The sequence below is a fragment of the Guillardia theta genome, assembly GCF_000315625.1.
Source record: "Guillardia theta CCMP2712 unplaced genomic scaffold GUITHscaffold_25, whole genome shotgun sequence".
NCBI lineage: Eukaryota > Cryptophyceae > Pyrenomonadales > Geminigeraceae > Guillardia > Guillardia theta.
The window spans coordinates 106,087-129,708 of NW_005434649.1; the positions used below are offsets into that span (position 1 = coordinate 106,087).

At 51.9% G+C, this 23,622-nt stretch overlaps 7 protein-coding genes across 7 annotated transcripts; 3 read left to right on the top strand and 4 right to left on the bottom strand.

Moving 5' to 3' along the window:
• Nucleotides 1–1,386: 1,386 nt before the first annotated feature.
• Nucleotides 1,387–2,422, top strand: GUITHDRAFT_106524 (hypothetical protein; the record flags this gene model as incomplete). Its single annotated transcript, XM_005834460.1, has 5 exons — nt 1,387–1,756; nt 1,821–1,879; nt 1,937–1,983; nt 2,063–2,297; nt 2,372–2,422. The coding sequence occupies 5 exons, from the start codon at nt 1,387–1,389 to the stop codon at nt 2,420–2,422; spliced, it is 762 nt and encodes a 253-aa protein (XP_005834517.1).
• Nucleotides 2,423–2,686: 264 nt separating this feature from the next.
• Nucleotides 2,687–4,425, bottom strand: GUITHDRAFT_137321 (hypothetical protein; the record flags this gene model as incomplete). Its single annotated transcript, XM_005834461.1, has 10 exons — nt 2,687–2,695; nt 2,747–2,783; nt 2,942–2,967; nt 3,030–3,079; nt 3,159–3,223; nt 3,277–3,335; nt 3,546–3,644; nt 3,705–3,828; nt 3,872–4,050; nt 4,363–4,425. 10 exons carry the CDS (start codon nt 4,423–4,425, stop codon nt 2,687–2,689), a joined length of 711 nt encoding a protein of 236 aa, XP_005834518.1.
• Nucleotides 4,426–6,328: 1,903 nt separating this feature from the next.
• On the top strand, nt 6,329–9,545 carry GUITHDRAFT_137322 (hypothetical protein; the record flags this gene model as incomplete). The annotated part of the gene is made up of 18 exons (XM_005834462.1): nt 6,329–6,689; nt 6,815–6,861; nt 6,917–6,952; nt 7,057–7,140; nt 7,303–7,332; nt 7,456–7,527; nt 7,789–7,833; nt 7,991–8,033; nt 8,081–8,124; nt 8,296–8,351; nt 8,403–8,524; nt 8,577–8,623; nt 8,668–8,727; nt 8,777–8,815; nt 8,964–9,037; nt 9,129–9,150; nt 9,233–9,304; nt 9,435–9,545. 18 exons carry the CDS (start codon nt 6,329–6,331, stop codon nt 9,543–9,545), a joined length of 1,365 nt encoding a protein of 454 aa, XP_005834519.1.
• A 492-nt stretch (nt 9,546–10,037) lies between these two features.
• GUITHDRAFT_152020 (hypothetical protein) lies at nt 10,038–10,844 on the bottom strand (the record flags this gene model as incomplete). Its single annotated transcript, XM_005834463.1, has 3 exons — nt 10,816–10,844; nt 10,401–10,569; nt 10,038–10,317 (listed from the first exon to the last, which is right to left on the bottom strand). Coding segments are annotated over exons 1-3 (370 nt in total), but the record flags the coding sequence as incomplete, so codon positions are not given.
• A 1,088-nt stretch (nt 10,845–11,932) lies between these two features.
• On the top strand, nt 11,933–13,764 carry GUITHDRAFT_152021 (hypothetical protein). Its single transcript, XM_005834464.1, has 8 exons — nt 11,933–12,089; nt 12,184–12,263; nt 12,315–12,371; nt 12,422–12,583; nt 12,640–12,764; nt 12,872–12,939; nt 13,003–13,105; nt 13,259–13,764. Exons 1-8 carry the CDS (start codon nt 12,065–12,067, stop codon nt 13,521–13,523), a joined length of 885 nt encoding a protein of 294 aa, XP_005834521.1. The 5' UTR covers nt 11,933–12,064; the 3' UTR covers nt 13,524–13,764.
• A 7-nt stretch (nt 13,765–13,771) lies between these two features.
• On the bottom strand, nt 13,772–16,076 carry GUITHDRAFT_106529 (hypothetical protein; the record flags this gene model as incomplete). The annotated part of the gene is made up of 5 exons (XM_005834465.1): nt 13,772–13,837; nt 13,895–13,999; nt 14,255–15,679; nt 15,747–15,923; nt 15,981–16,076. The coding sequence occupies 5 exons, from the start codon at nt 16,074–16,076 to the stop codon at nt 13,772–13,774; spliced, it is 1,869 nt and encodes a 622-aa protein (XP_005834522.1).
• Nucleotides 16,077–16,781: 705 nt separating this feature from the next.
• On the bottom strand, nt 16,782–18,211 carry GUITHDRAFT_86282 (hypothetical protein; the record flags this gene model as incomplete). The annotated part of the gene is made up of 4 exons (XM_005834466.1): nt 18,163–18,211; nt 17,953–18,091; nt 17,332–17,904; nt 16,782–17,285 (listed from the first exon to the last, which is right to left on the bottom strand). The coding sequence occupies exons 2-4, from the start codon at nt 18,088–18,090 to the stop codon at nt 16,782–16,784; spliced, it is 1,215 nt and encodes a 404-aa protein (XP_005834523.1). The 5' UTR covers nt 18,091; nt 18,163–18,211.
• Nucleotides 18,212–23,622: the final 5,411 nt, after the last annotated feature.

The window sequence follows — 23,622 nt, forward strand, 5'->3', positions numbered from 1 at the left end:
ACCCTCGAAAATCATCCCTTGATACCCAACCCCCTGACAACAATTCACCCCTGTACACCATACCCAAAAATCTCAAAATTCGGAAGCAGCACAGCGAAGCATATGCATTTTATCTTAGTATCTCAAAAGTAACTTTTATTACCCTTGGCTTCCCAAACCTGTGTGACCCACCCCCGCTCCTCGAAGGCAATTGATGATGACCCCTAGTCTAGTGTCAATTTCCTCCCACCCCCGGTGATTATGTACCACACGATGTACCGCCTCAGGTGCATGCAGGGGGGTGGTCTGAGAAGGTACCTACGATGGCATTGGATTCGGAAGGGGTGGAGGCTGGTCATGAAGGGGGTACATTCAAGTCCCTACGTCTGTCAGCTATTCCTGACTCTTCATTTCGAAAGGTCAATCGTTGCGAATTGAAGAGTCAAACGTTGTGATAAATAAACGTTTGGCTAATTACGTTCTATTCCCAAACTTCCCCCAAACTTTCAAACTTCACCAAAACACTCGAACCTTCAAACATTCAAAACTTTCAAACTTCCAAACTTTCAAACTTGACCATCGGCACAGAACTCTCAGTCCTTCTAGTTCCGGAAGACCTTCAAAGGCTCACTGTTTTCAAATGTTTTGAAAATTAACAGAAAACTTGAAAAGATAACATCATCAAGTTTCAAATGAGTTCGGACTCTACTAAAATTCCAAAAATGATAAAATCGTACTGTAATGACTTCTTGTGGTGGTGAGGCCGCGGCCGACGGTTGACCCAGTCAAACTTGATTACATTACCGGTCCTTCCTACTCATAATCCATTAGGAAGGGTGGGGTTAAAATGTAGCTTCAAGCACAAGTACCCTGCAAGAATGTACCCACCCTAGCTCCAGTTTGATTGTCACGGCCTCAAGTAGTGCAGCCTAGCCGCAATGATCGGACGAACAGCTTCATGCCCTCCCGAACTCAAGGGCGAAGGCTTCAAGAACACCGTCGGTAATGTCCTCCTCCTTCTCGGCCCTTCCTTCCGAGGCTCCTCCTCCCAAGTTCCTCCCGGGTCATCCTCTTCGGCTCCGCTCCCTGCCTTCAAGTCTGGGCCCTGCGACTCCTGGCTGGCAGGGTCGGAGCTCTGTCAGCGGCAGGCCCTGCCGGCCGATTGGGTTGAGATTCCTGCATGCGTAGTGATACCCGACCTATGTTGTAGTAGATGCTTTCCCTCCTTTCAAGTCTTCTTCTGCCAGCTCTTTGCAGCTCCTGTCATGCTCCCCTCGCACAGGCTGTTGCCGCGGTTGCAGGCTCCTTGAGACTCACCTTTCCACCCCCCTCCCCTCCACAACCTGACCGTGTCGGCCCCTCGTTTGATGCTGGTGTACCAACCAACCCTTGCTTGTTCTACCCTGTATGTACCCTTCAATGCGGGCTTTCTCCAATTCTGGAAATTTGCAAACTTCCCTAATCGGAGTTTCAGAAAAGTTGAAGAATCGACCGCTATCTGCTAGGACTAGGAATGTCCTCAAATCTCTGCCGCAGGAGTACAGGCAAGGGCACCTCCTCCAGCTGTCTACCCTGCCAGAAGTTCTGATCCTGTCTAAATCTAAAGGAAAGATCTTCTTCCGCTGGAGCAGGAGGACAACGCCCCAGAAGCCGCAGAGAGGTGAAGAGATGTCAATCTCTGCTTGCACTGACTCGAACTCAAGCGGGAATGCTACCATAACGAGGCTGAAGAGTGTGAGAGAAGACGTGGAATCGACTCTGGTACTCACTCAGAGCAGTAAGTCTTGTTCTTGCGATGCTCTTACGCCCTCGGTTCGGCCCTGTTGACGTTTTGCCGCAAGTCCTCAACGAAACCTCTTCGCTGCTAGCTTCTCAGTTCAGGGGGATGACATCGAGAGAGGTGAGCGCAACTTTCTATTCCCTTCCTTCCGCTTCCACGTCTGAGTCTTCTTCAAAGCTCAAGAGCCGTGTCAAACTTTCTTTCGAGACCTACGACACATCCAAGTGATTATATGCTTGCCCCTTCTCACTTGTTCAAACCCTTGTCATGACATCAACGATGATTTTACTTATTTCTTCACAGAGATGGCGTGCTACAACCTCACGAGGTCAAAGCTGCGCTTGCCGGGCTGGGAGCAAATCTCTCCGACACACAAGTCTTGGTAAAGGGGAATGGGCAGAGGAGGGTTTGCAAAAAGGGGAAGCGGGAAGGAAGGGGACGTGCGGTACAGAACGATGGGAATATGATTTCATTCCAGCAATATTGTGAGATGCATGGAAAGGACATGGTCCTGAGGCTGGAAGATTATGAGAGAATCGTAATGCCTCGTTTCTCTCCCTCCTCCCTTTGTTTCCCTTCTCTATTCGACCCCGCTCTCATCATAGCTGGCAGGTCATGAATGCTGTTCAAGGCAAGCCGTTCGAGGTGGAGACAGACGCGTGAAGCTACAAAAACGAGAAAATTAGATGCTGATTATGCCAGACCCATGGAAGTTTTGGAAGTTGACTATCAAGACCGTCAACTGTGTAACATTTTTGATAATTTCCCACCAACGATCTAGATATTGATGATAGATTTTAAACCTTTCTGATGATTGAAGGAGAAAAAGCCTGCATTATAGAAAATTGGTCTACCCAGCGGTTGTGCATGAAGTCCTTTGAACAGACTGCGCCTCCACAACTTCGTTTTATGACCTTGCTCAGGGCCTCAATCTTTCTGCAGGAAAGATCTGTCACAAGACCCTTGTCAAATAATCTTGAAACCAACCTTGGTTTGAGCATCCTTGTCCCTGTAAGTCTTGCGGCTGTGTGCGACATGTAAGAGGAGGCAAGGGAAAGGGAAAAGGCGGCGCTCAAAATGAGGGAGGGAAACGAGGAGTTGTAGCTGTGACAGAGGGGCGGGCAGGGAGTTGGAGGACAAAGAGAAAGATGGAGATGTCTCGGAGAAAACAAAACGAAAAACCTGAAATTGATGAAAAGAAGCAGAAGCTGCATATGATTGTAATCAGCACGCTCCTTGTCCTCTTCCCCACATGTCATGGTAGACTCACAGAAAAATTGAAGGCAGCGTTGAAGTAGACAGCGCCTCGTCCCTCGCAGCCTATCAAGTGCGCGGACCAGGCATGAGCAGGAGAGCAACGACGGCCGAGTTGAAGAGTTGGGGGAAGAAATTCACAGACCTTCTCCCTTGAGGACTCGAGTCTTGTAATAGTCGAGGACGAAGAAGGGCAGAGCAAGGATGAAGCTACAGCCACAACTTTACGATTTTGGAACACGCGAAAGAGGGAACAGGATGACCTGGTCTGAAATTGGATAATCTGCCCTCGGGTGATATAACGCTTCCACCATGGCGGCGGCTGGTAGACTGATGGACCAGATATCAGAGGCAAGCGGGGCAGAGGGAGATGGGGCAAATGGAGGAGCAGGGGAGGATGTGAGGGAGAGAGGGGAGGCATTCCTGTAATGGCGAAGTAATAGTACATAAACACGTGGATCAGCGTGTTGGCAAGAAGTCCAAGCGTCTGTCATCGCACTTGATGTCTCCATATCTCGATCTATCAATGTACCTGGAGGGACTGAGAGTACTCCAACCAGTTCCAGCACATGAGCACGACGACAGCATGATGGTAGACGTGGAGGAAGTCAAGAGGTTTTCTTTTCAAGACCTGACATAGTCAAGACTGGAGCATCAGAACATCTTCTGGGTCTTGAAGGAGACTTCCCACCTTGAAGAAGGTATCGAAGAATTCGAGGTATTTGCTCAAGTAGTAGATGTAAGACCAGTAGAACAATCCCCCCTTTGCTTGCGTTCCGATCTTCTCGCAAAACATCCACTCGATCCCATCATAACTTCATGTTCGTCATAAACATTTCCATGAATTTGTCCGATTACCTGCTCCGCTTCACAAGCTCGTACGCTGCACCAAGGAACATCACCAAGGAGAGGAGGCAGAGAATGGCATTGTGAAGCGACAGGAGAAACTTCAACGTGGGGGTGTCCTGTTGCTTTGCGCCAGGAGGGAGAGGGCCGAGGAAGAACTTCAGCCCAAAGATCCCTCCGAAGTAGAAGAGCTATAAATTTCAAGTGAGAAGACCGCAGGGTTGAAAACATCGCCCTCAAGGACAACTTTGACGCAGAATATCTCAAGTTGATCTATTCCGCACACACAAAACCTCATCTAATCAACCTTTCCCCATCAGATTTCCAACCATTCAGTGACATCTTCGTCATGAAATCGACAACAAGCAAGGTTGGAACCACACTCCTTCGCAGCATTCAACCTTCAAAATTGCACACATCGAGCAAAACGAGCAAGAAACAGCAACATCGCACATGTCAACATCGTTCTCCTCATGTTATTCATCAACATGTCGCCTTCTCACCTCTCCCACGATCATGAACTCCATCTCCCGCATCGGCGCATTCTCCCAATTAAAATCCGCCATCATCCTTTAAAACTCACCAACCCCTACCTCCCTCCCCCCTTGGGATTTCTGATGAAGTAGGGGTGGGTTAAAAGTAGGAAAATCCCGATGAAAGCGGTTCAATGAAACTACTGCGGTTGGAGATGGAGGAGGATGAGGAGGATGAAGAACATGCTGCTGCTACTGCTGCTGCTTATGGTGGTGGTGGTTATGATGATGATGATGATGATGATGATGATGATGATGATGATGATGATGATGATGATGAGGAGGAGGAGGAGGAGGAGGAGGAGGAGGAGGAGGAGGAGGAGGAGGAGGAGGAAGGGAGGAAGGAAGGGATTGACTTTCCCTCTCCCTCTCTCCACCCGTCCATCCATCTTTCCTCCCCATTCTCTTTTTATCTGCATGGTCAACATTGAGGATTGTGAAAGATGTTGCCTGATACGAAGAAGTTTAGATGAGAGATGGAGGTGTTCTCGAGTAGGAAAGAGTAGGGGAGCAAACGACGTGAGCTGCTGATTAGCACATGTCTTGATTCATCGCAGCAGTACTCAAAGATTTTTCCTTTTCTCCTTCGTCTGATACAGTTGAGATAAATGAATTTAGCTAAAAGTTACGACAGGCAGCGACGTTGGCAGCATGCAGTGACAACTGGTGATAATTAAGTAGCCCAACAGTGAGCTTGCAGATGAAGCCGGTCTTTCTTAATTGCCACTGAAGTCATCTACATCATTTCCATTCTCCTACTTCCCCGACAAGCTGCAGCAACATTCTGCTCTTAGATCCTCTGCTGTCTCTGAGAAAAACATCTCGAGTAATCGGTTCAATGTTTCCTTGCTCCTGCTGGGGACAACATGGTTATTGGATTCAAATACCTTCCTGGGTATTTCGCCAACTTGCGGAAGCTGCCAGCTTTAAAGGTTGCAGCACGTACGACTTCTGCTCCTGCTCTCTACTTCCATCCGCCTCCTCATAAACACTCCACAACATGATTGCACGCCTCCTACACCGCCATGGCTTGACCTGACCTCGTCGCAACGAGCCCGATGGAGGATTCTTTACGGGCTTGCTCCTACTCTAGACAGACCCGCTAGATGCGCCATCCTCCTCACAGGGTCTTATGCACGCGTGTTCTCCCGGTCCTCGTTCCCCTGGTCCACCATGATCGCGCTGGCGCCGTAGTTGCGCCTGGCAGGAAGGGGGCATACCATAAATTATGAGCCGTTCAATAAATCCCCTATGTGTTCTCGTTATTTTATTGATAAACATAGATATCTGCAGCTGCGAGATTTGTAGGAAATTGAAAGTTGTAATAAACTTCGATCGGTGGGCCACATCCTCGGCACCACTTCCTTCCATGCAGCTTCCATGAACGCGCACTGACGAAGAGGCTCCTGTTTCATGCGCACTTGTCGATCCGCATGCCGACATGCTGCTTGCACACGAGGGCATGATCACACAAGCTCTACACACTTGCAGCTCTGCTCGCATTCCTTGCTGTTCTCCTCGCGTCTGCTAACTCCATTGATCCAATCCTTCCATCCCTTCCATGCATCCTTGCTCGTCTCTGCTCTCTTTAATAATGCTGTTTCGCACCATCGAGTTTGCAATCAACTCATTTCGCTGAAAACTTCACTCCTGTGATGCATGCCTGCTGGTTTCATCTTCGCTTGCAAGTTCTGACGGCTGCCATAGGCCAAATCCCGATGTTCACTTCATGCTACACCTGGAATAAGGGCTGAGCTGATTCAGTCTCGTCCGTCTCGTCTCTCAGTTTGCAATCATCGCATCAAGCTGCTGTGACGTCAGAAGGGAGATCAAGTGATCGCCTTCAATACTTTGGTCAGTGAGTTATCAGACGAGGAAGGTCGACCCCTCATTTATTGGGCGTCCAAGCATGAAATAATCCGGGTTCACATGAAGCATGTCTCACATGAACAGATTCTCTCGCTTGTTCAAGAGGTTTCCAGCAAGCCTCCAATGCGGTTTCGGTCAGGCAAAGAGGCACGTGCACGCTGAGCAAGTACTAGTGAGGTCGTTTTCACTGGGGGAGCAAGAGCGCAAGGAGGCAACCAGAAGCATACTTCCCCCTCAGACGTACAGGTCCGACCTTCCATCGGACCTTCCACCCTCGCACAGGAAAGAAGTGACTGGCAAGCCCGATGAGAAACCCAAAAGAAAGCTGCTCAAGTCGTTCACGACCTTGAAGGACCTCGTCCAGTACTTGGAGCCTTTCTCGTCAGGGGGGGCAGCAGGCAGGAGGAGAGGGGGAGGTTACGGCGATGGTGACGCGATGGGCAGATGGATCGCTTCCCTTCCGAGGAGTCGAAGCGTCAATGGCTCTCAACCACTTGCATCGTCTGCGTCTTGACTCCAAGGTTGATCGATGACTCTCGCTTGTTGATGGTAGTGGTGAGAAGGGCGAAAGTGGAGGTAGTTCAAATGGTGGTGTTGGAGGTGGTGGTGGAAGAGTAGGATACATTTCAAAGGTTGAGAATTGTTTTGTTTGCAGAAGGACTCAGAATTGTCGGAAGACTTCAAGCGCCAGGTACTTTTTCGATCATTTCTTTTGTTCGAGACATGGTTGTACGTTTGGAACACTGCAAACGGTTCTTGATTTGGAGACGACTGATTTGGATGGTTTTGCTTTAGATCCATCAGTTTGCAGGAATGGTGATGAGAGACATCGGTGAGATCAAGGGCAAGAATCTGTCGTGGACGCTCAATGCGCTCAAGGTCTTCCTCTCAGTGTTGGAAATCGGAGCTCGCTGAATTGACTATAGGACGTCGTTGGTTTCGAAAGCTTGTTTGACGCAGCGGCAGATCGGCTGATGGCTGTTAGCTGACTCTGATGAGTTGCTTGTCATGCTGACTTGTTCTGTTATCCATATCCTCCAGCTCCCTGTCAGCCACTTCGAAAACCTACAGGTTCGTCTTATCCATTGACACCAACTTCATTTCCTGCTTTTCCTGCTGCCCAGTGAATTGCCTCTTGTTTTTTTATTCTTCTAAGCCTTGAAAAATTACTGAAAGTTTTTCTCTCGTCTGCAGTCGATCTCCCTGTGTTGCAACGCTTTCGCTCACTCCATCAACTCGAGGAAAATCTCGCCTAACAAGCTAAAGGTGATCGGCGTCCGCATGATCCTTCTGTATCTCACCTGTACACGAAGATGCTTGCAAATCATATGGCAACTGCTTCAGTGGCCTTAATGGACCCGCAAAGCTCTGAGGTTGCCCTCACCCTCACCCTCACCCTCACCCTCACCCTCACTCTTCCGCTCCCTCTGCCCTTGCCCTTGACAATCCCCTGAGTCGGCCTTGCTGCTGGGTTCGTGATTCTGGGTCTTGTCTGCATTTACCTCTTCGCCTGAATCCAAGTTTCAGGTGGATGCTCGGTCCATCGCTGTCCTTTGCAACGCTTTTGCTAAAGTAAGATTCAAAGGAGGAGGAAGCTAAGGAGGAGGAGGAGGAGGAGGAGGAGGAGGAGGAGGAGGAGGAGGAGGAGGAGGAGGAGGAGGAGGAGGAGGAGGAGTCGGTGGGGCGGGCAGAGAGAGGAAGCAGGAGGAGAAACTTAACCTCTCAGCAGATGAGCCCGGAGAGGGACGAAGTGTTTGAAAGTGCATCACAAGGTCACCTCTCCTTACTGCCATGGACTCGTTCTCATGTGTGTCGATAGCCATACAAGCCATGTCCAAGAGGAATGTCAGTATGAAGCTACAGGTGAGAAGAGACCTGAGAAGAGACTTTATTCGCATCTCCGCTGCTTCATCTCTTCATCTCTCGTTTGTTGCTCCTCGTTCCTTCCACACGCTCTCAATCCCTCACTTTTGTCACTTCACTTCTCCTCCGCCCTCAACTAACCATCTTCTCAATCTCACTGATCGCCCTCAGGACGTGCGAAAGCTCTGCCATGCCTTCTGTCATCGCCTCACCTACGATCAAGAAAGGTCGACCTCCCCCTCCCCCCCCACTCCCGGCGCTTGCTGAGCTCCTCCCAGGGACAGCGCGCTGTTCTGTATTCTTTTCTCCGTGGCCAAGTCAGAGCTGCGGAGTGAAAGAAAGAGAAGTCTTAAAACCAACAGCACGAGATGCTCGTCTTCTTGCCTCCTTGAGCATGGAGGTGACTTGCCCTTCACATTCCCCGCCGACTTCCGCTCACCCTGTTCGTGCAGACAACGTCGGGTGCCTTCCGGTCGACATCGCCCTCATCCTTCAATCTGTGACTGAAACCTGCGTCCTGCCTCCTCTCACCTGGTCCTCCAGCTCCTGCGATCGCAGTACAACGACTTGGAGATGCTCGAAGAGCTGAAGCAGACGATTGACGTTGACTTGCCTTGCACCCTATCCCATGGAACATTGAAACATTGTCCAGGCACTGAGTCTTAGCTTCCCGCAACACTTCGACGGGATGGTAAATCCTGTGTTCATGCGTTGCTTGTTCTCCCTGCTTGTTCTTCCTGCCTTCTTCATTCCTCCTTCTCTTTCAAAACCCTTCTCCTTTTTCAGTTCTTTGTCGTTTGCTCTGTCTCTTTGCTCGATCTCTCTGACGTGCTTTAAAGAGCATACACGTCATCCTCAACGCTCTCGTGCAATTTCGTGTGTGTGACGCAAAGGTCTTAACCGCCATAGGCAGGTCGGCTATTTCACTCCTCTCGACCTCTTCTCCCTCTCCTTCCCTCCCCTTCCTCCTTCTCAACGGCTTGTCAAATCCTCACAGCTTTCAGGTGCATCATAGCGTCTAATAAGGTCAGCTCGAAACCAGAGGCGATCCTTTCCTTCAAGGCACTATCTTCAGCCTCCCTCCTTCTCCTCCTCACCATCTGCACAGACGATTCGCACCTGGCTCGACGTCGCTACCGATCTTCAGATCCACTCCGAGATTGTGGACATGATCATTGAGGTTCATCGTCTCCCTGCCCCTCCTCCTCAACCTCCGCACTCAGCTCCTTCTACCTCTCCCCGCCTTCCTGCTATCTTAGCTTCTTCTTCCTTTCTCTGCCTCCTCGTGCTTGCGCTGATCCTCGTTACAGATGGCGATGGAGATGATTTCCAGCAACGTTGCCAGCATCTCCAACGATGACTCGCATGCGCTCGTTCGCGCCATCACAGAGAGGGGGGCGGATGGGCCCCTGATAAGATGAAACAGTAGCAGCTCTTCTCCCTTCCTCCTCAACTCCTTCCTTCCCACCTCCTCTTCTTCGCGTTGCTCCTCCTCAATCCCATAAGGAGCGCTACTCCCTGTAAGAAAACGTCTTCTCTTCCTCCTTTACCCCTAGCGCTCCCGCCCTATCAAAATCTTTCCAACTTATCATTCACATCCTCTAACTCCACTTGTATCATACCTTCCCTCCTCGTTCCTAGTCACACGGAATGTTCCTCTCTTTCCCTCTCCCTCCCCTCCTCCTTCCCCACCTCATTCATCAGTCCTCATTCATCTGTTTATCCTTCAACTTCACTCAATCAGCTCTCTCTACAAGTACATTCAGCCCGTCCATGATCCCGCTCTCCCCGACGGTGCTCTTGAGGTCGACCGGTCCTGTCTTCCATGACGTTCCTCCTCGCACGACGAGCTGGTAGTCTCCAGCTTCCACCCCGTTCTCATTCGCCCACACAGTCAGGAGCTTCTCCGTCGACATGGTAGGACGGACAGTCAGCTCGAGCGGCTCGCTGCCTCCGGTCAAGATGATGTTCCACTTGTCCTCGGGAGAGTAGGACGGTTTCTCCATCGACATGCGTTTCGCCTTGTCGCCAGACTTTACCGCAGTGGCACCTTCACCTGCCTTGATCTCATCCGACACCTCCTTCAGCTGCGTCTCGACGGTGTCCAGCGCAGTCCGCGCAAACTTCTGGGTCGCCTCTTCACCGAACAAGCCTCGTCCGGACTTGAGGTTGCCGAGGATGCCGCCAAGAGCGCTGCGAGACAGAACATGGTCACATGCTATCAATATGGCGGGGGTTCAAGCCAAGGGATCTCAGAGCAGCTCATCTAGTCTAACCTTGCAACTTGCTTGGTGTCGGGGACGTCAAAGTCCTCGTTCTTCATCGAGACTCTCCTGCAGATTCCTGCAGCACGTCCAGCTGAGGCTGCCCTCAGTGGTAAGCCGCATCCCGAGAACGCAGTCGCGACTGCGAGGGACTGAAGGATGAAAACCCCAAGGCACAAGACTGTTTGAGGAAAGGCGTCAGAGGGATGTGAGATTGATCGATATCAGGTGACGACCATGTGGAGAGAACGAGGTCATCACAATATTGCGAGGAGTGAGCAAGAACGAGTTGAAATGGGCAAGAATCAACAAGAGCATCTCGGTGACAAGACCTCTCAGTAGGATGAAAGAGATGTTATGTCACTTTGATGCATCTTTCACAGCTGAATCGTCCTCTTCTCCATCTACTTCTCTCTATTGCACTCACCCGTCCTCGCCATTGCCGGCCGCCAGCGTAAGAAATCGGGGAGAAGGCCAACAACATAGTGGGGTGGGTCCAATGACTACCCTTAGTCCCCCTGCATTTCGTGCTACCAACACTGGGTACTTGGGTCCACTAAACATTTCTCGGACATTGGGGTAGGGTCATCCTCCACGGTTACGAGCGGGGATGTGGGAACCACATCACAGGTAGGGTACCGTTTGTGGGAAGCTGGAGGGGTAGGAGTGTTAAGGGTGGGGATGGGGTCCAATTTCCTAGTCTTTGCCGTATACAATTAGGGGGTGGGGTACCCCGGAAATAGTAGGACGGCGAGAATGCCGGAGGCACGCCGTTGAAGGCGATGGCGAGGGGAGAGGAGCGAACATGAGAGGAAGGGACGGAATGAAAATGGTGGAAGAAGGAAGATGGAGTTGAGTGTGCATTGGAAGGAACTTGTGTTGTCATCATACACATCTTGAAGCCCCGTTCAGTATTGCCAGGGAGACCAAACATGATTTCAAGAGAAGGGCGAAGGGCGGTGATGGTGGCTGGTGGTGGGCTGCTGGTGGTTGCAATGGCCTTGTGGACAGTGGGAAGGGGCGACTCCGATGCTCCGCAAGAGAAGCTTGCAGAGAGAGCAAACCTGTATGGTAGTGACTTGTGGAAAGGAATGTGGAGGAACGCGGGGGTTGCTGGTCCAGGGCACTTTAATTGGCCACATGTAGCCAGCAAGAACGCTCCTACGGCTCATGTTGAACACGCACAAGATCAGAGCACCCATCATCAGGATAGGGCAAGACAGCACGATGCGCCACGTAGCATCAAGGAAGCAGCAAGGTCTCGCATAGCCAAGTTGGCTCAGACGAGCCATCTCCCGGCAGTCAGTATCGTGCAACCAGTTGGCGCTGGAGGACAGCAGCAGTCGAACCAGATTGAACAGGAGCAGGAGCGGGAGCATGAGCATGAGGAGGTCAAAGAACAGGTGAGCAAGAACCCCAGTGACAGCGCGGAATCGCAAGCAGCACCAAAGTCCCCTCAGGAGGGTCAGTATGGCTGGAGACCTGGGATGGATACGATCCGTTGGCCTGACCAGCAAGTTGAGGAGGAGGTTGTTCCACCACAGGAAGTCCAGCAAGAGCAGCCCTCTTCTGTGAGCGTTCAGACCCAACCTCCAAGCTCTCCGACGACCCCGAGCAGTCCGAGCGAGATTCCATTGATGCGATCAACAGCGACTGATGTCATCAATGCAGTCCCGATGGAACCGGACGTGGAAGCTGCAGGTTCAGCTTCCCACCTCTCCCTCTCAACCTCTCGTCGCCCTTCGTCCCTGTCTCTCTTCCTGCCAGGTCGTGTAAGCTGACACTCGTCATGCAGCGATCAGCGGAAACTGGACAAGACGAGCAGCGGCAGGTGCATTCTGCAAGCAGGACCCGACAGGGTCACCTGAGCAGATGGTGCGAATGTCCTTGGGGGAATGAGCGAGGGCGTGCTGACCTTGCGCTCAGCCGAGACAGTGTGCTGTGTGGGAGCAGCCGGCGTGGGGTCGGATGAAGAAACTGCCGGTGATTCGATGCCTCAGGGTCGGTCGGGCGGCTTTTGACTTGTATGGAAGGTGGGGAACAGCCCGCAAGTTGCCAATGGCTGCATCGAATACACCTGTCGCTCAGTTCGGGCTGAGCACGTAATCTTCCTGGACCAAAGGCTCGAGCTGATGCTGAAGCGGCTGCTCCTGGCCTGCGAGCATGGCGCCAGCATGATCGGATCATGGGCGAATGTAAGGAAGCGCTCCGAAGCTTGCTGTCACGCGAGCTCGAGTGAAGTGTGTCACAGGAAACTTGGATCCGGATGAAGTTGAACTGGGCGCGAATGTTCGGTCTTCAACACACTTACGAGCAGGCGGCAAACGAGCATCTGGCATGGATGCAGGAGGAGGCGTTCAGAAAGAGCGTGATGGTGAGAATGCGGCAGAGGCAGAGGCAGAGGCAGAGGGATAGTTTGGCGCAGGGAGAGAGGAATCTGACGTGGAGGTGTGCTGTTGGTGATGTGTTCATGGTGAACAGGTGAAAATGAAGGGAGATACTTCTTCGTTTGGCGAGTACACTCACGTAGACCCGATGACAATCACTCCCGGTGAAATTTGATCCTCAACAGAAGGTGTCAAACTTAGGTTTTCATCTGACGTCAATCCTTCAGGCACGAGGATGGAGAGTGCGGTGTCAGGCTGCATGTACCCGTTCATGAACTGCAAGAACCAGCTCCTGCAGGCAAAGAGACTTTGCCACGATGACGGATACTGGTATGAAGAGGGGAGGATCAGGATTGGAAGGAGGAAAGGGGGGGAGGAAAGAGTTTCTTTCAACAAGAGGTGGGGGGAGGGGAGGGGGGAGGCGAAGGAGGAGGAAGAGGAGGAGGAAGTCGTGGGGGTGCGGCATCTGACCTTGTGCTGTAGGGTGAGGCACGTGAGAGACTTTCATTGCACGGGAGGTTTCATCGCGTCGGAGCCAGGGGAGGCGGAGAAGTGGAAGTACATCGATCACTTCGCCATCTCCATGGCGCTGCTGGTCGGGGCCGTGGTCATCGGCCTCGTCGTCCGGGCCTACATGCTGAACCGGCTGGCCAAGCATGCGGGAGTAGATCACAGGCTGTGGTGGCTGAGGGGACAGACAGAGCAGTCGACGCCTCCAGATCGGGAGATCGTGCAGATCACTGTGTGAGGTAGGAGATACGTCATGGAGGGGAAGGAAGTTTCAAGGTCAATACGAAGCTGTTTCCAAAGGAATCGGATCATGGCGGGATGGTTCAATCTTCGTGTGAGGAAGAGAAGGGGAGGGGAGGGGAAGAAGAGTTGTTGAGGGCTCCTCAAAGTCAACGTCCCTTAGATCTGCGAGGAGGATCAAGGATGCGCTGTTGACATGTCAATGTGCTGTTGTATATAGTAAAGCTAATCCTCGACCGACTTGTCTTACTTTTTCTTCTTCCCCTTCTTAGAACTTGTCCCATCCTTGTATACCTCACGAAAGAGCGATTCCTGTGAAGGAGAAGGAGGATGGTCAGCCGTTTCCCCTCTAGCCCCGCACCTACTCACCTTGATCCCGTTCCCCGACAGTGTGAACACCGAAAGCCTCCTCGTCGGCACCCGCAGAAGCTCAGCAGCATCTTGCCCTATCCCGAGATTGTTTTCTAATAGAAGCTGTGGGAGGGTCAGGAAATGGTGGGAGCGGGAGGAGGGCGAGAGGGCGAACGAGGGAGAAAGTTGACTTGCGATAGGGGAGGACAAAGATCGAGGAAAGTAGCAGCACAAGTTGTAGGCGGAGAAGATGAGAAGAGCTGGGGATCAGAGGAAGGAGTAAGAGGGAGGACAAGTTGGAAGCTCTGGGAGGAAGAGGAAGGGGAGGGGAAGTAAAGGAAAGCCGGAGAGAGAGGAGGGGAAGGGATAGATCGTCACCTCCTCTAGAGACACGTTGAGGCTGAGCTGCTTCACCATGAACTTGAACTGGCTGATGCGCTGGATAGAGTCACCCAGCTCGTGGTAGGTGGAGGGGGAGAAGCAAGTCCCCCTCTGTATCCCCAGCTGACATAGCCTGATCGCCTTGACCCCCTGCGCATGCTTCGACACCTCCGTGCCGCAGCTGCCCCGACTGAGAAAGACGCTCCCCCCGCTGATAGAACGTATCCGAATGATCTCTCGCCCGACATGCAGGCAGGCGCCCTTGACGATGCCGAGCTCGAACAGTTGCCGCTCGGAGACAGGCGTGTACCTCTGTAGGAAGTTCTTGCTCGTGGTCTCGTTGCCGGCAGACGGAAAGACAGGCTGCAGGCTCTGCAGCGGCAGGACGAACTTGACCGCGTCGAGGTCCTCCCGAATGATGAAAGCGCAATCTGCAACGATATCCGTCACGTGAATCATCTCCATCCCCATCTGGCAGTAGCATCCCTTGGTGATCTGAGCTCGGAATACCTGGAAGGAGTCCTGCTTTAGGTGGGCCCAAGTCTCCTCCTTCTCAAGGGGACAGGCCAGCGACACTTCGAAGTTCGACTCGTCCACCTGGACTACTTTCTGCGTCCCGTTCTTATCCATCACCTTGTACGTGATGTCCTCCGTGAACGAGTTGTCACACAGGTTCAACTTCTGCAGAGTCTCCGTGGCCGCAAACAGCTTCGGCTCTCCCTCGATGTACGATGTGAACAGTTCCCATCCTGCCCAAGGGCCCTGGGTGGCCCGGTAGTTCCCCGACGTGCCCTCCATCGGCTGTGCTCGGAACTCATCGCTCAGCACAGCCTTCAGTTCCAAGTCCCACAAGTTGGTCGCGTTCCCATCCTCATCCTGCTTGTCGCTGCTGAACTGACGGACCGACGTGGGTGCCCAGAGTTCTTGGTTGGTCATCCCCGCAAAGATTGGGATCAAGGAGTACCCAGGCAGGCTGTTACCTTCCTCATCAATGTACAGACCCAACTTGTTCCCCTTGAGGTCCAGCGACTTGACCTTCGAACCCTTGATGATGCCATCAGCGATCAACTGCCCGCTGCGCGAGGTCAGGCCGCAGAACGCCAAGCTCAGGGTCGACACGTTGGTGTTGTTTCTCAGCCCCGACGCGATATGCTCGACCCCCGCATCCCCGAAGTGATTGAAATCCAGTGTCAGCGATCGCAATGGCACGTGGGCCTTGAGACTCTCGCCGAGCAGTTCGCAGCCTTGCAGTCCGATGCCGCAGTCCACCAGTTCCAGGTGTAACAATCCCTCCCACACGTCCGGCTTCGGCGGCTTCATCCCAAACTCTAACAATCCTTTGAGCCCTTCATCTTCTACCGGAGAATGCCAGAAGCATATGCTCTTGACCCTGCAGTGGAGGGGACAAACCTCTTTCAACGACTGGGGCAACGAAACAGAAATCAGAATAGGAACGAGGAAAGAGTGTGGAGTAGATAGTAGAACTCACTCGCCCGAGCTGCTTAATCGCAAGAGGGTTCAGGTTGTCTACCTCTCTCTTGCCATCCTCCTTCACTTCCCCGGCAAACACGAGCTTCATCGTCTCCTTGGCCTCCTCGGGACCATTCGGACGCGCCCAACCCTGACTGTCGTACAACTTGTTGAGCAAGGCATTATCAACAGTGACCTAGAATCAACTCAGCTCTGAACGAGAACAGGAAGGAGACTTATCAAGTAGACACACCTGGACGTCATGGAGGTGCTTCTCCACGCTCTCCTTCACCCTCTTCATCTTCAGCTTGTTCCCGTCGTCGTCGACCTTCCCTCCCTTCCCCGACATTCTCTCAACTGCCGCCAAACAGGTCTCCCTCAGAGCTTGTGCTAGACGATTTGGGGGCAGCAGTAGTGACCACTTCACAAAATACAACTTCAAGTCCGCCTCACTATAGTCAATAGAGATTTTGCGATGGCAGTGATCTGTTCTATTTCATTTTCGGACTGGATCACCCTACCCCCTACTTTGTCAACATAACACAGGGGATTGTTGGGGTCCTCCATCCTTGTCCCCTGGCGTCGTCGCATACGCGGTCAGGAGGTAGGGAGGAACCCTTGAGCTGTGAGTTGCAAGAGGAGGAGACAGAACATCAAAGAGCAGATACGAGGATAGAGGGATAGAGGGATACAGAGATCAGACAGGAGGTAGCAAGTGGACTGGGCAAGGCAGCCAGAGGCTGAAGGAGAAGGCAACTTAAAAGGCCAACATGCGCAATATCGTACTGCTGGTTGCAAGGCTATACAGTCCCGTGCATAACTTCTCCGTCCTCTCAGCGGATCCTGGGTATGGTGAAGATGAAACTTGGTACGAGGAACCGGGCATTGACGAGAACGGTCACTCAAGGTATCATATGAAGGAATGTTTAGAGCGAAACGGACAAGTCCTTCCTTTTTGTTTCCAGGATGAGAACGCGGACCCAGGCATTGATTACAGTTCGTGGACTTTCTTCACAGCTTGAAATTTAATGATAGCAATCTGGTTTATTGATTTTTAATGGATGGCCACGGACCAATCACGAAACTGCTTTCTGCCATATTGAATGTCACAAAGCTCGTGGAACAGTCTCGTCGACAACTCCCCAGCTCTGCCGTCCTTGCCGCAAGGTATCGCATACTCCTTTCCCATGTATGAGATCCCGTTGATCGGTGATACAATGGCTGCTGTTCCAGCTCCAAAGATCTCGATCACCCTCCCCTCGTTTGCAGCGTTGATGAGATCTGCCATGGTGAAAGTTTTCTCCGACACCTCGAACTCACGCCATTCTCTCGTAAGTTCCAAGATGCTGTCTCGCGTCACACCTGGAAGGATGGTGCCGTCCAACGGGGCTGTGATGAGCTCCCGCTTGCCGTCCGCCCTCTTCCAGAAGACGAAGAAGTTCATCGAACCGACCTCGGTGACGTAATCCTCCTCCCCGAACAGCCACAGCACTTGCGAGTAGCCTTGCTGTGCCGCCATCTTCTGCGGAAGGAGCCCAGGAGCATAGTTGCCTCCAACCTGCCACGACAAGTCAGTCGACACATCCACGGTGATCTGCTCCAACCTTGTTGCAGCCAGTCCCCCCCGGCCATGCTCGCTTGAACTTCGACTCCGCCAGCACCTTAACCGGGGCGAAGCCGTCTTTGAAGTAAGGTCCCACCGGGCAGGCGATCACGTAGAAGAGAGCATGATGAGCCGGATGAACTCCGAGCGAAGAGCTCGTGGCAATGACAGTCGGCCGGATGTAGAGCGAGAACCCATCCTTGTCCGGTATCCAGTCTCGGTCTACCTTGAGGAACTGTTTGAGACATTCGATGAACTGATTGCCGTCGAACATGGGCATGGATAGGCGTTGGCACGAGTCGTTGAGACGCTTCATATTCTTGTCGGGTCGAAACAATCGCACCACACCTGATTTGTCTTTGTACGCCTTCATGCCCTCAAAGCATTGGACGCCGTAGTGCAAGCAAGGTGCCGCTGCGTCGATCGACAAGGGGTGGTGAGGAACGATTTGCGGGGCACTGAACCCATCCTTCTCATCCCACTCAATCTCCAGCATATGATCAGTAAAGAATTTTCCAAAGGGTAGAGAGTTGTCGAAGACAGGTTTGGGCTTCAGAGCCGTCGCTCGCTGTATCTGTAGGGATGTAGGTTACACATTCCAAGCCCAACCATGGCTTGTTACCTTGAGTAGAGAAGAATCGATAGAACTCCCACTTGTCGCAAAAGTCCTTGAGCCCCATGTTGGGCGGGGCATGACGACGTGAACGAAGGCAGTGAAGGCATGGTACTGAAAGCCCTTCAAACTCTTTACGGAAAGCATCCTGTCGCCAAATTTTCTATCAAAAAAAAAACATTTTTGCAGTATGTGCATCATAAACCTCCAAAGGCTTACCTGAATTTCCTGTCGGTGACAATTCGATCGACCAGCCCTCCAATAATCTACAACAACCATCAGCACAAGTTTTCACCAACACACTGAGAATGATCAAATTCGATCGAAAAAATTCTTTTCATTACAATATATCTCATTGAAGAGTACTACAAAGGCAACATGCCAATTTCCGAAATTTTGATTCAATTTCCTGATCCTGACATATTGGTACAAACTACAAAATCTTCTCACCATTAAAATGCACATTTTCGCCTTATCCCCACACACATACAAAGTGCAACCCCTCTCCAGATTCAAGGGAAACCTTTGCTCTCTACAAGCTTCTGCAGGCATCCAGGTCTTGCATCTAGAGCATCCATGTAATCTACCATGTTCTAATGCAAGAGCTGCATGGAGGAGGGCGGAGAAGACTAGCAGAGGCTCGGGCGAAGTTCCCAACTCCGCCCTGTTGCATTGTGCAAGGGGTACAGAAGGCTAGGATCACGAACGGGTACAGGTATCTTCCGGTCCAAAAGGGGGGTACGGGGGTACTCGGAGGATCTCAAACATTGGTGGTCTACCATCTTCTGCGGATCTCTTTGATTGATCGGGTGGAGGGGTGATATATGATACTCTAAGGGTAGTGAGAGACAAGGGGGGTGGGGTAGTTTGACGCTTGTCCTTTCCCGCTTGAGGGCGTCATGGAGCGAGGGAAGAAGGCTGGCAGGAGCCGCGGGGAGGTAGAGAGAGGAAGAGACGGTGCAACAGACGCTGGCGAGTGCGGGCATCCTTCCTGTCCAGATCTTCTGGAGGAGGAGCAGGCCGCGGTCTGCCCTCTGCTTCTGGAAGAAGCTGGGCATGCGCGGGGCAACGACGCTGTTGATGTTCATGGAGGGATCCGAGATGATGGGAGGGATAAGGACGTACGGGGAGGAAAAACAACTCAGTCTCGATTTGACTGTAGCTTCTCCTATCTTCTGCATTTTGCATCTGTTATTTTTTCAGGCAGCGGGACTCAAACTTCGAATTGTCGATACATTCTCAGCCATCTCAGACTTGCTCTGGATGGGATGAGCGGCGTTTTGTATTCTTTCGTTCTCAGTCTCGATAGCAGGCGAGCTCAACGGTCATGTGTTCAACCGCTCAGCCTCAACGTGTTCCTCTGCTCCATCGTGATGTTGAACATTTTCGCTACAACTCTTGCATCTACCAGCTCAATGTTCCCTGATACTAATGTTTCATGTTGCAATCGAGATGTTGTTCTGAATTCGAGAGCACCTTTGCTCTGGTCATATGTTTCGGAAGGATCTTGGTACTCACATTATTGTGGTTCAATGGATTTGTCTTATGTAATCTCTGGGATCCCTCCGCGCTACTACGTCACGCAATGGCGAGGTATTTTGATTTGCTCTTTGTCAAGTTCGATTCTGACTCTTGTTTGCCAGCGCGGGTCGGGGGAACGTTTCGTGGCCCAACTGATCTAGAGCGCAAGGCTAGAATCTTGAGGGCCCAGGATCCCCTATCAGCATCCAGCCTACCTACACTTTTGGGCGAATCAGTCAAATTTGACGGCTTCGATGATTTTCTCTTGCTGGATCAAGCTGCCTCCTTGGACAACCTGACGTCCAGCATGACTCTAGTGGTTGCCTTTGCTGTCGATGGGGAGTTGACTAAAAGCTCTTGGATCCTCAGCACAAACGACCTCGAGTCGCCCTACCCTGTCGGACCCAAGGGGTTCGGACTATACCTTGATGAGTTTGGTGCCCTACGGCCCATGGTTGGCTCTGAAAACCGATACATCTCCAAGTCTAAGATAGGGAGAGGTGTTCACATTGCGACTCTGAGTGCCAGCCCTAGCACCTATCAGATGTGGGTCAATTCTAGTCTCGAATTCTCCAAGTCAAACGGGGGCCCGCGCTCGATGAACAGCGAGGTCTCGGCAGCAGGAAATGAAATCTTGAACTCCGTAAAGACACTGGTCCTGGGGGCGGGAGCGACTGCTGGGCAGATGGATGAATTCTTCTCAGGTTCTCTGATGGAGGTTGTCGTCTACAACGAGGTGTTGAGCGACGTGGATCGTTATCACGCCGAAAGACTGCTCTGCCTGAGGTGGCAGGATTGCGAGCCAGCTCCCGGATACATAGTGTGGAAGATGAAGAATGACAGTCTGAGGCCCTACGGCGGGTTTTACAATGTCGAGATGCATCGGACGCAGGGCACGGATGGCAGAGTCGAGGTGCGAGTAGACCTTGCTAACTTACAGAACATGGCTGAGAACATTGATTTCTCCATCGATCCAAAGGCTCTGCTTGTATCATGGGAACATGGAGACTCATCTCCAAAGTTTCTTCCCATTCTTATCAAGGAAAAAATCACTGCTCCGATTTCGAAAAGTATGTCACTGTCAATGACGGTAGTCTGCAGTACCTTTGCCGGGGTCCAGTCTACTACGGACAAGTTTGAACTCACGTTAGATCCAGGCCCAAACTTGACTTGGACCTCAGCTGCTCCTCTGCAGGGAAACTTTACCGGAGGAGCTGTGATTGAGTTTCACGTCGTGGGGTCAGGATTACAACACTTCAATTATTCATGTAGATTTTTGCAGACTTCTACAGACACTCAACTGTACAGCACGTGTATGCAGACCATTCCTGCAGAGCTGGTGTCTTTGAATGTAGTGCAATGCGTAGCACCGTATTGGAGGTGTGAAGGCAGTGTGGTCAAGCTCGGGCTGCTGAGAAATGGACAGATAGGCGATGAAAACTGTACTCGGTCGATCCCAGAGGCACAGGCACCTGTCGAGAGGGTTTTGCGATCGATCATCCCATCTTTCCAAGAATCTCAAGCCGTGTACTACAACTTTGTGTACAGATGCAGCGTTCCTCCATGGGTTCCCGTGTATGTTGAGAGCCAGGCCGTGAACAGAAACTTTCTCATCGTCGAGCCTGTCCCTGTCTACGTACAACCAAACAACGCTCCTGCGCTGGGGGGTGTCAATATCACCATCATAGGATCTCGTTTCGGCTTGGAGGATTCATCTCCTATCATCGCTGTAGGCGACCAGCCTTGCGCAACAACCGAATGGACGTCAGTCAGCAGCATACTTTGTCAACTTCGGCCAGGGGTTGACAGCGACTTGGATGTTAAATGGATGGTTGCGCAAGACGATGACAATCTAGTTCGAGTGGCTCGGTCGACACTGTCCGGGTCTTTCTCTTATGATTTACCTCAAATCTCGCAGATCACTCCTTTCCTTCTAGACCAGTCTTCGGGGAGCGAAGTTGTGACCCTGCTCGGGATCAACTTTGGAGACATTGACAGGAAGCCGACGGTGCGCTTCGAAAAATCTCAATGTGGATCAGTTCAGTGGACTTCGGACAGCAGCATTACTTGCCAACCGCTCCAGGGGTTTGGCGGAGTCAACCTGATCAATTTGAATTTCAGCAAAACAAATGTCAACCTGACTTGGTCCCCGGGTTTTGTCATCTTCGGTTTCTTACCATGCGTAGCTGTGCATGGACTGGAGCCCCTCGGAAACTCAAGTTTGCCTCTCCTGAGTGAAGGGAACGAAGACATTGCCATCTTCGGTAGCAACTTTCCTGACGTGAACCAGTCGGGAGACTTTTGGCTTCAAATCGGCAACTCAGTTGCAGAGATCACTCAGTACGAATCCTCTAGCAGCTTGCGCGTCAGGAGCCCAGCCGGGGCCGGTAAAGACCTTCCAGTGATCTTCGTGAACAACGGATTGTGGTCGAGCACGAATGTCACAGTCTCCTTCAAGGCTCCTAACATCACCTCCGTCAAACCGTCCAATGCTCCTGCTCATGTTGCTGATGCATGGATTACAATATTCGGATCCAACTTCGGCCCGGCGGAAGAAATCTCTGGACCCTACGGGATGGGAGCTATCAACGATCCTCACCCCAGGAACGAGACTTGTCCGATCCTTATTTCACCAACTGTCACGACCGAGAACCTGGGTCAGTCGATCACCATCGGCTCGACCTCTTGCTCGAGCGTCCACCATGTTTCATCCACTTCGTTGATTTGCAGATTGTCGAATGGGACAGGCTCCAACCTCAAATTGACCCTTGAGCTCAACGGATATCAGGCTGACTATCACACGTTTCAGTATGACTATCCAGAGTTGACTATGATATCGCCAGCGAATGTCCCTCCTTCCAATGACGTCGTCTCAGTCCTGACTGTCTATGGCAAGAACTTCGGAGTCGAGCCATGCTCGGGAACCTGTTCACTTAATATCTCGATCGAGACGAGTTGCGGCGAGACCACTTGGATATCTGATTCATCGTTGCTCTGCAAGGGACCCTTCGTATCTAGTACCAACTCCACCTTCATACAGGGAGTAGGGTCTCACAGGGTACAAGGAGAGGCCAAGTTCTCTGATGGGGCAGCGGAAGTTGTTTCTAACATCTCCTTTCACTTCGACGCTCCAGTCCTCACCAGCCTTTCACCCTACGAGGTACCGTCCACCGGCGTTCAGTTCGTCTCGTTTCTGGGATCAAACTTCGGCCTTGAAGACTTCTCCCCGGTTGCTCGCATTGGATCCTGCGCCTGCACCTCCACCGAGTTCGTCAGTGACAGCTCGGTCAAGTGCAAGATGCCCCCGTTCTCCTTGTTCATGCACGAGTTCAACAACGCGAGCGTGGAGGTGGGTGGGGCAGTGAGCAGCAGCACACTGAGGCTCAGGTACCTCTCTAGACCCGTCATCGAGTTTGTGAGGCCCTCCAATTCTCCGAGCACGGGAAAGAAAGACGTCACAATCTTGGGTTTCAACTTGGGTATCGAAACCGACACTGTCGTAGCCAAGATAGCACAGGCCTCCTGTTTACAGACGGTGTGGCTGTCGACTACTTCGCTGGCCTGCTCCACTCCTCCTGGACTAGGAAGAGCAGAATCTGTGGAAGTGATCATTCAGTCCAAGATGGCTACGATCTCTTTGGAGCGAGCAGGCGCTTTCTCCTACGATTATCCTTACTTAAACTGGACGTCATTGGGCAATGCAGCTCCGAAGGGAGGGCAGGTTGTCCACATTCGTGGTGGAAACTTCGGTATAGATGGGAGGCGAGGAGGCATCGTAGGTATGATAGACGCGACAAGATGTTTGCAGACAAGCTGGACGTCCGATAGCTCTGTTGACTGTACTCTATCCCCCGGGATCGGAAACTCAGTGCTATGGTTGAGAGCTTCTTGCGATGACTTCAACGGAGGGACGAGATTCTCCTGCGTTGAAACTCCGCAGGAAGCTCGAGTTCCGTTGCTGTGGGACAGGCCTGTTTTCTCCGAGTCAACGTACAGCCTCCGGACCGTAGAGCAGGAGTACAACTTCACAGGAAACAACTTCGGGGCCTTCGACTCAAGCATCTATCTCAAGATAGGAGAGACCAACACTTCGTTCTGCAACTGGTTCTCCGATACCTCCATCTCCTGCACCATACGTGGAGGCCTTGGGTTGAACAA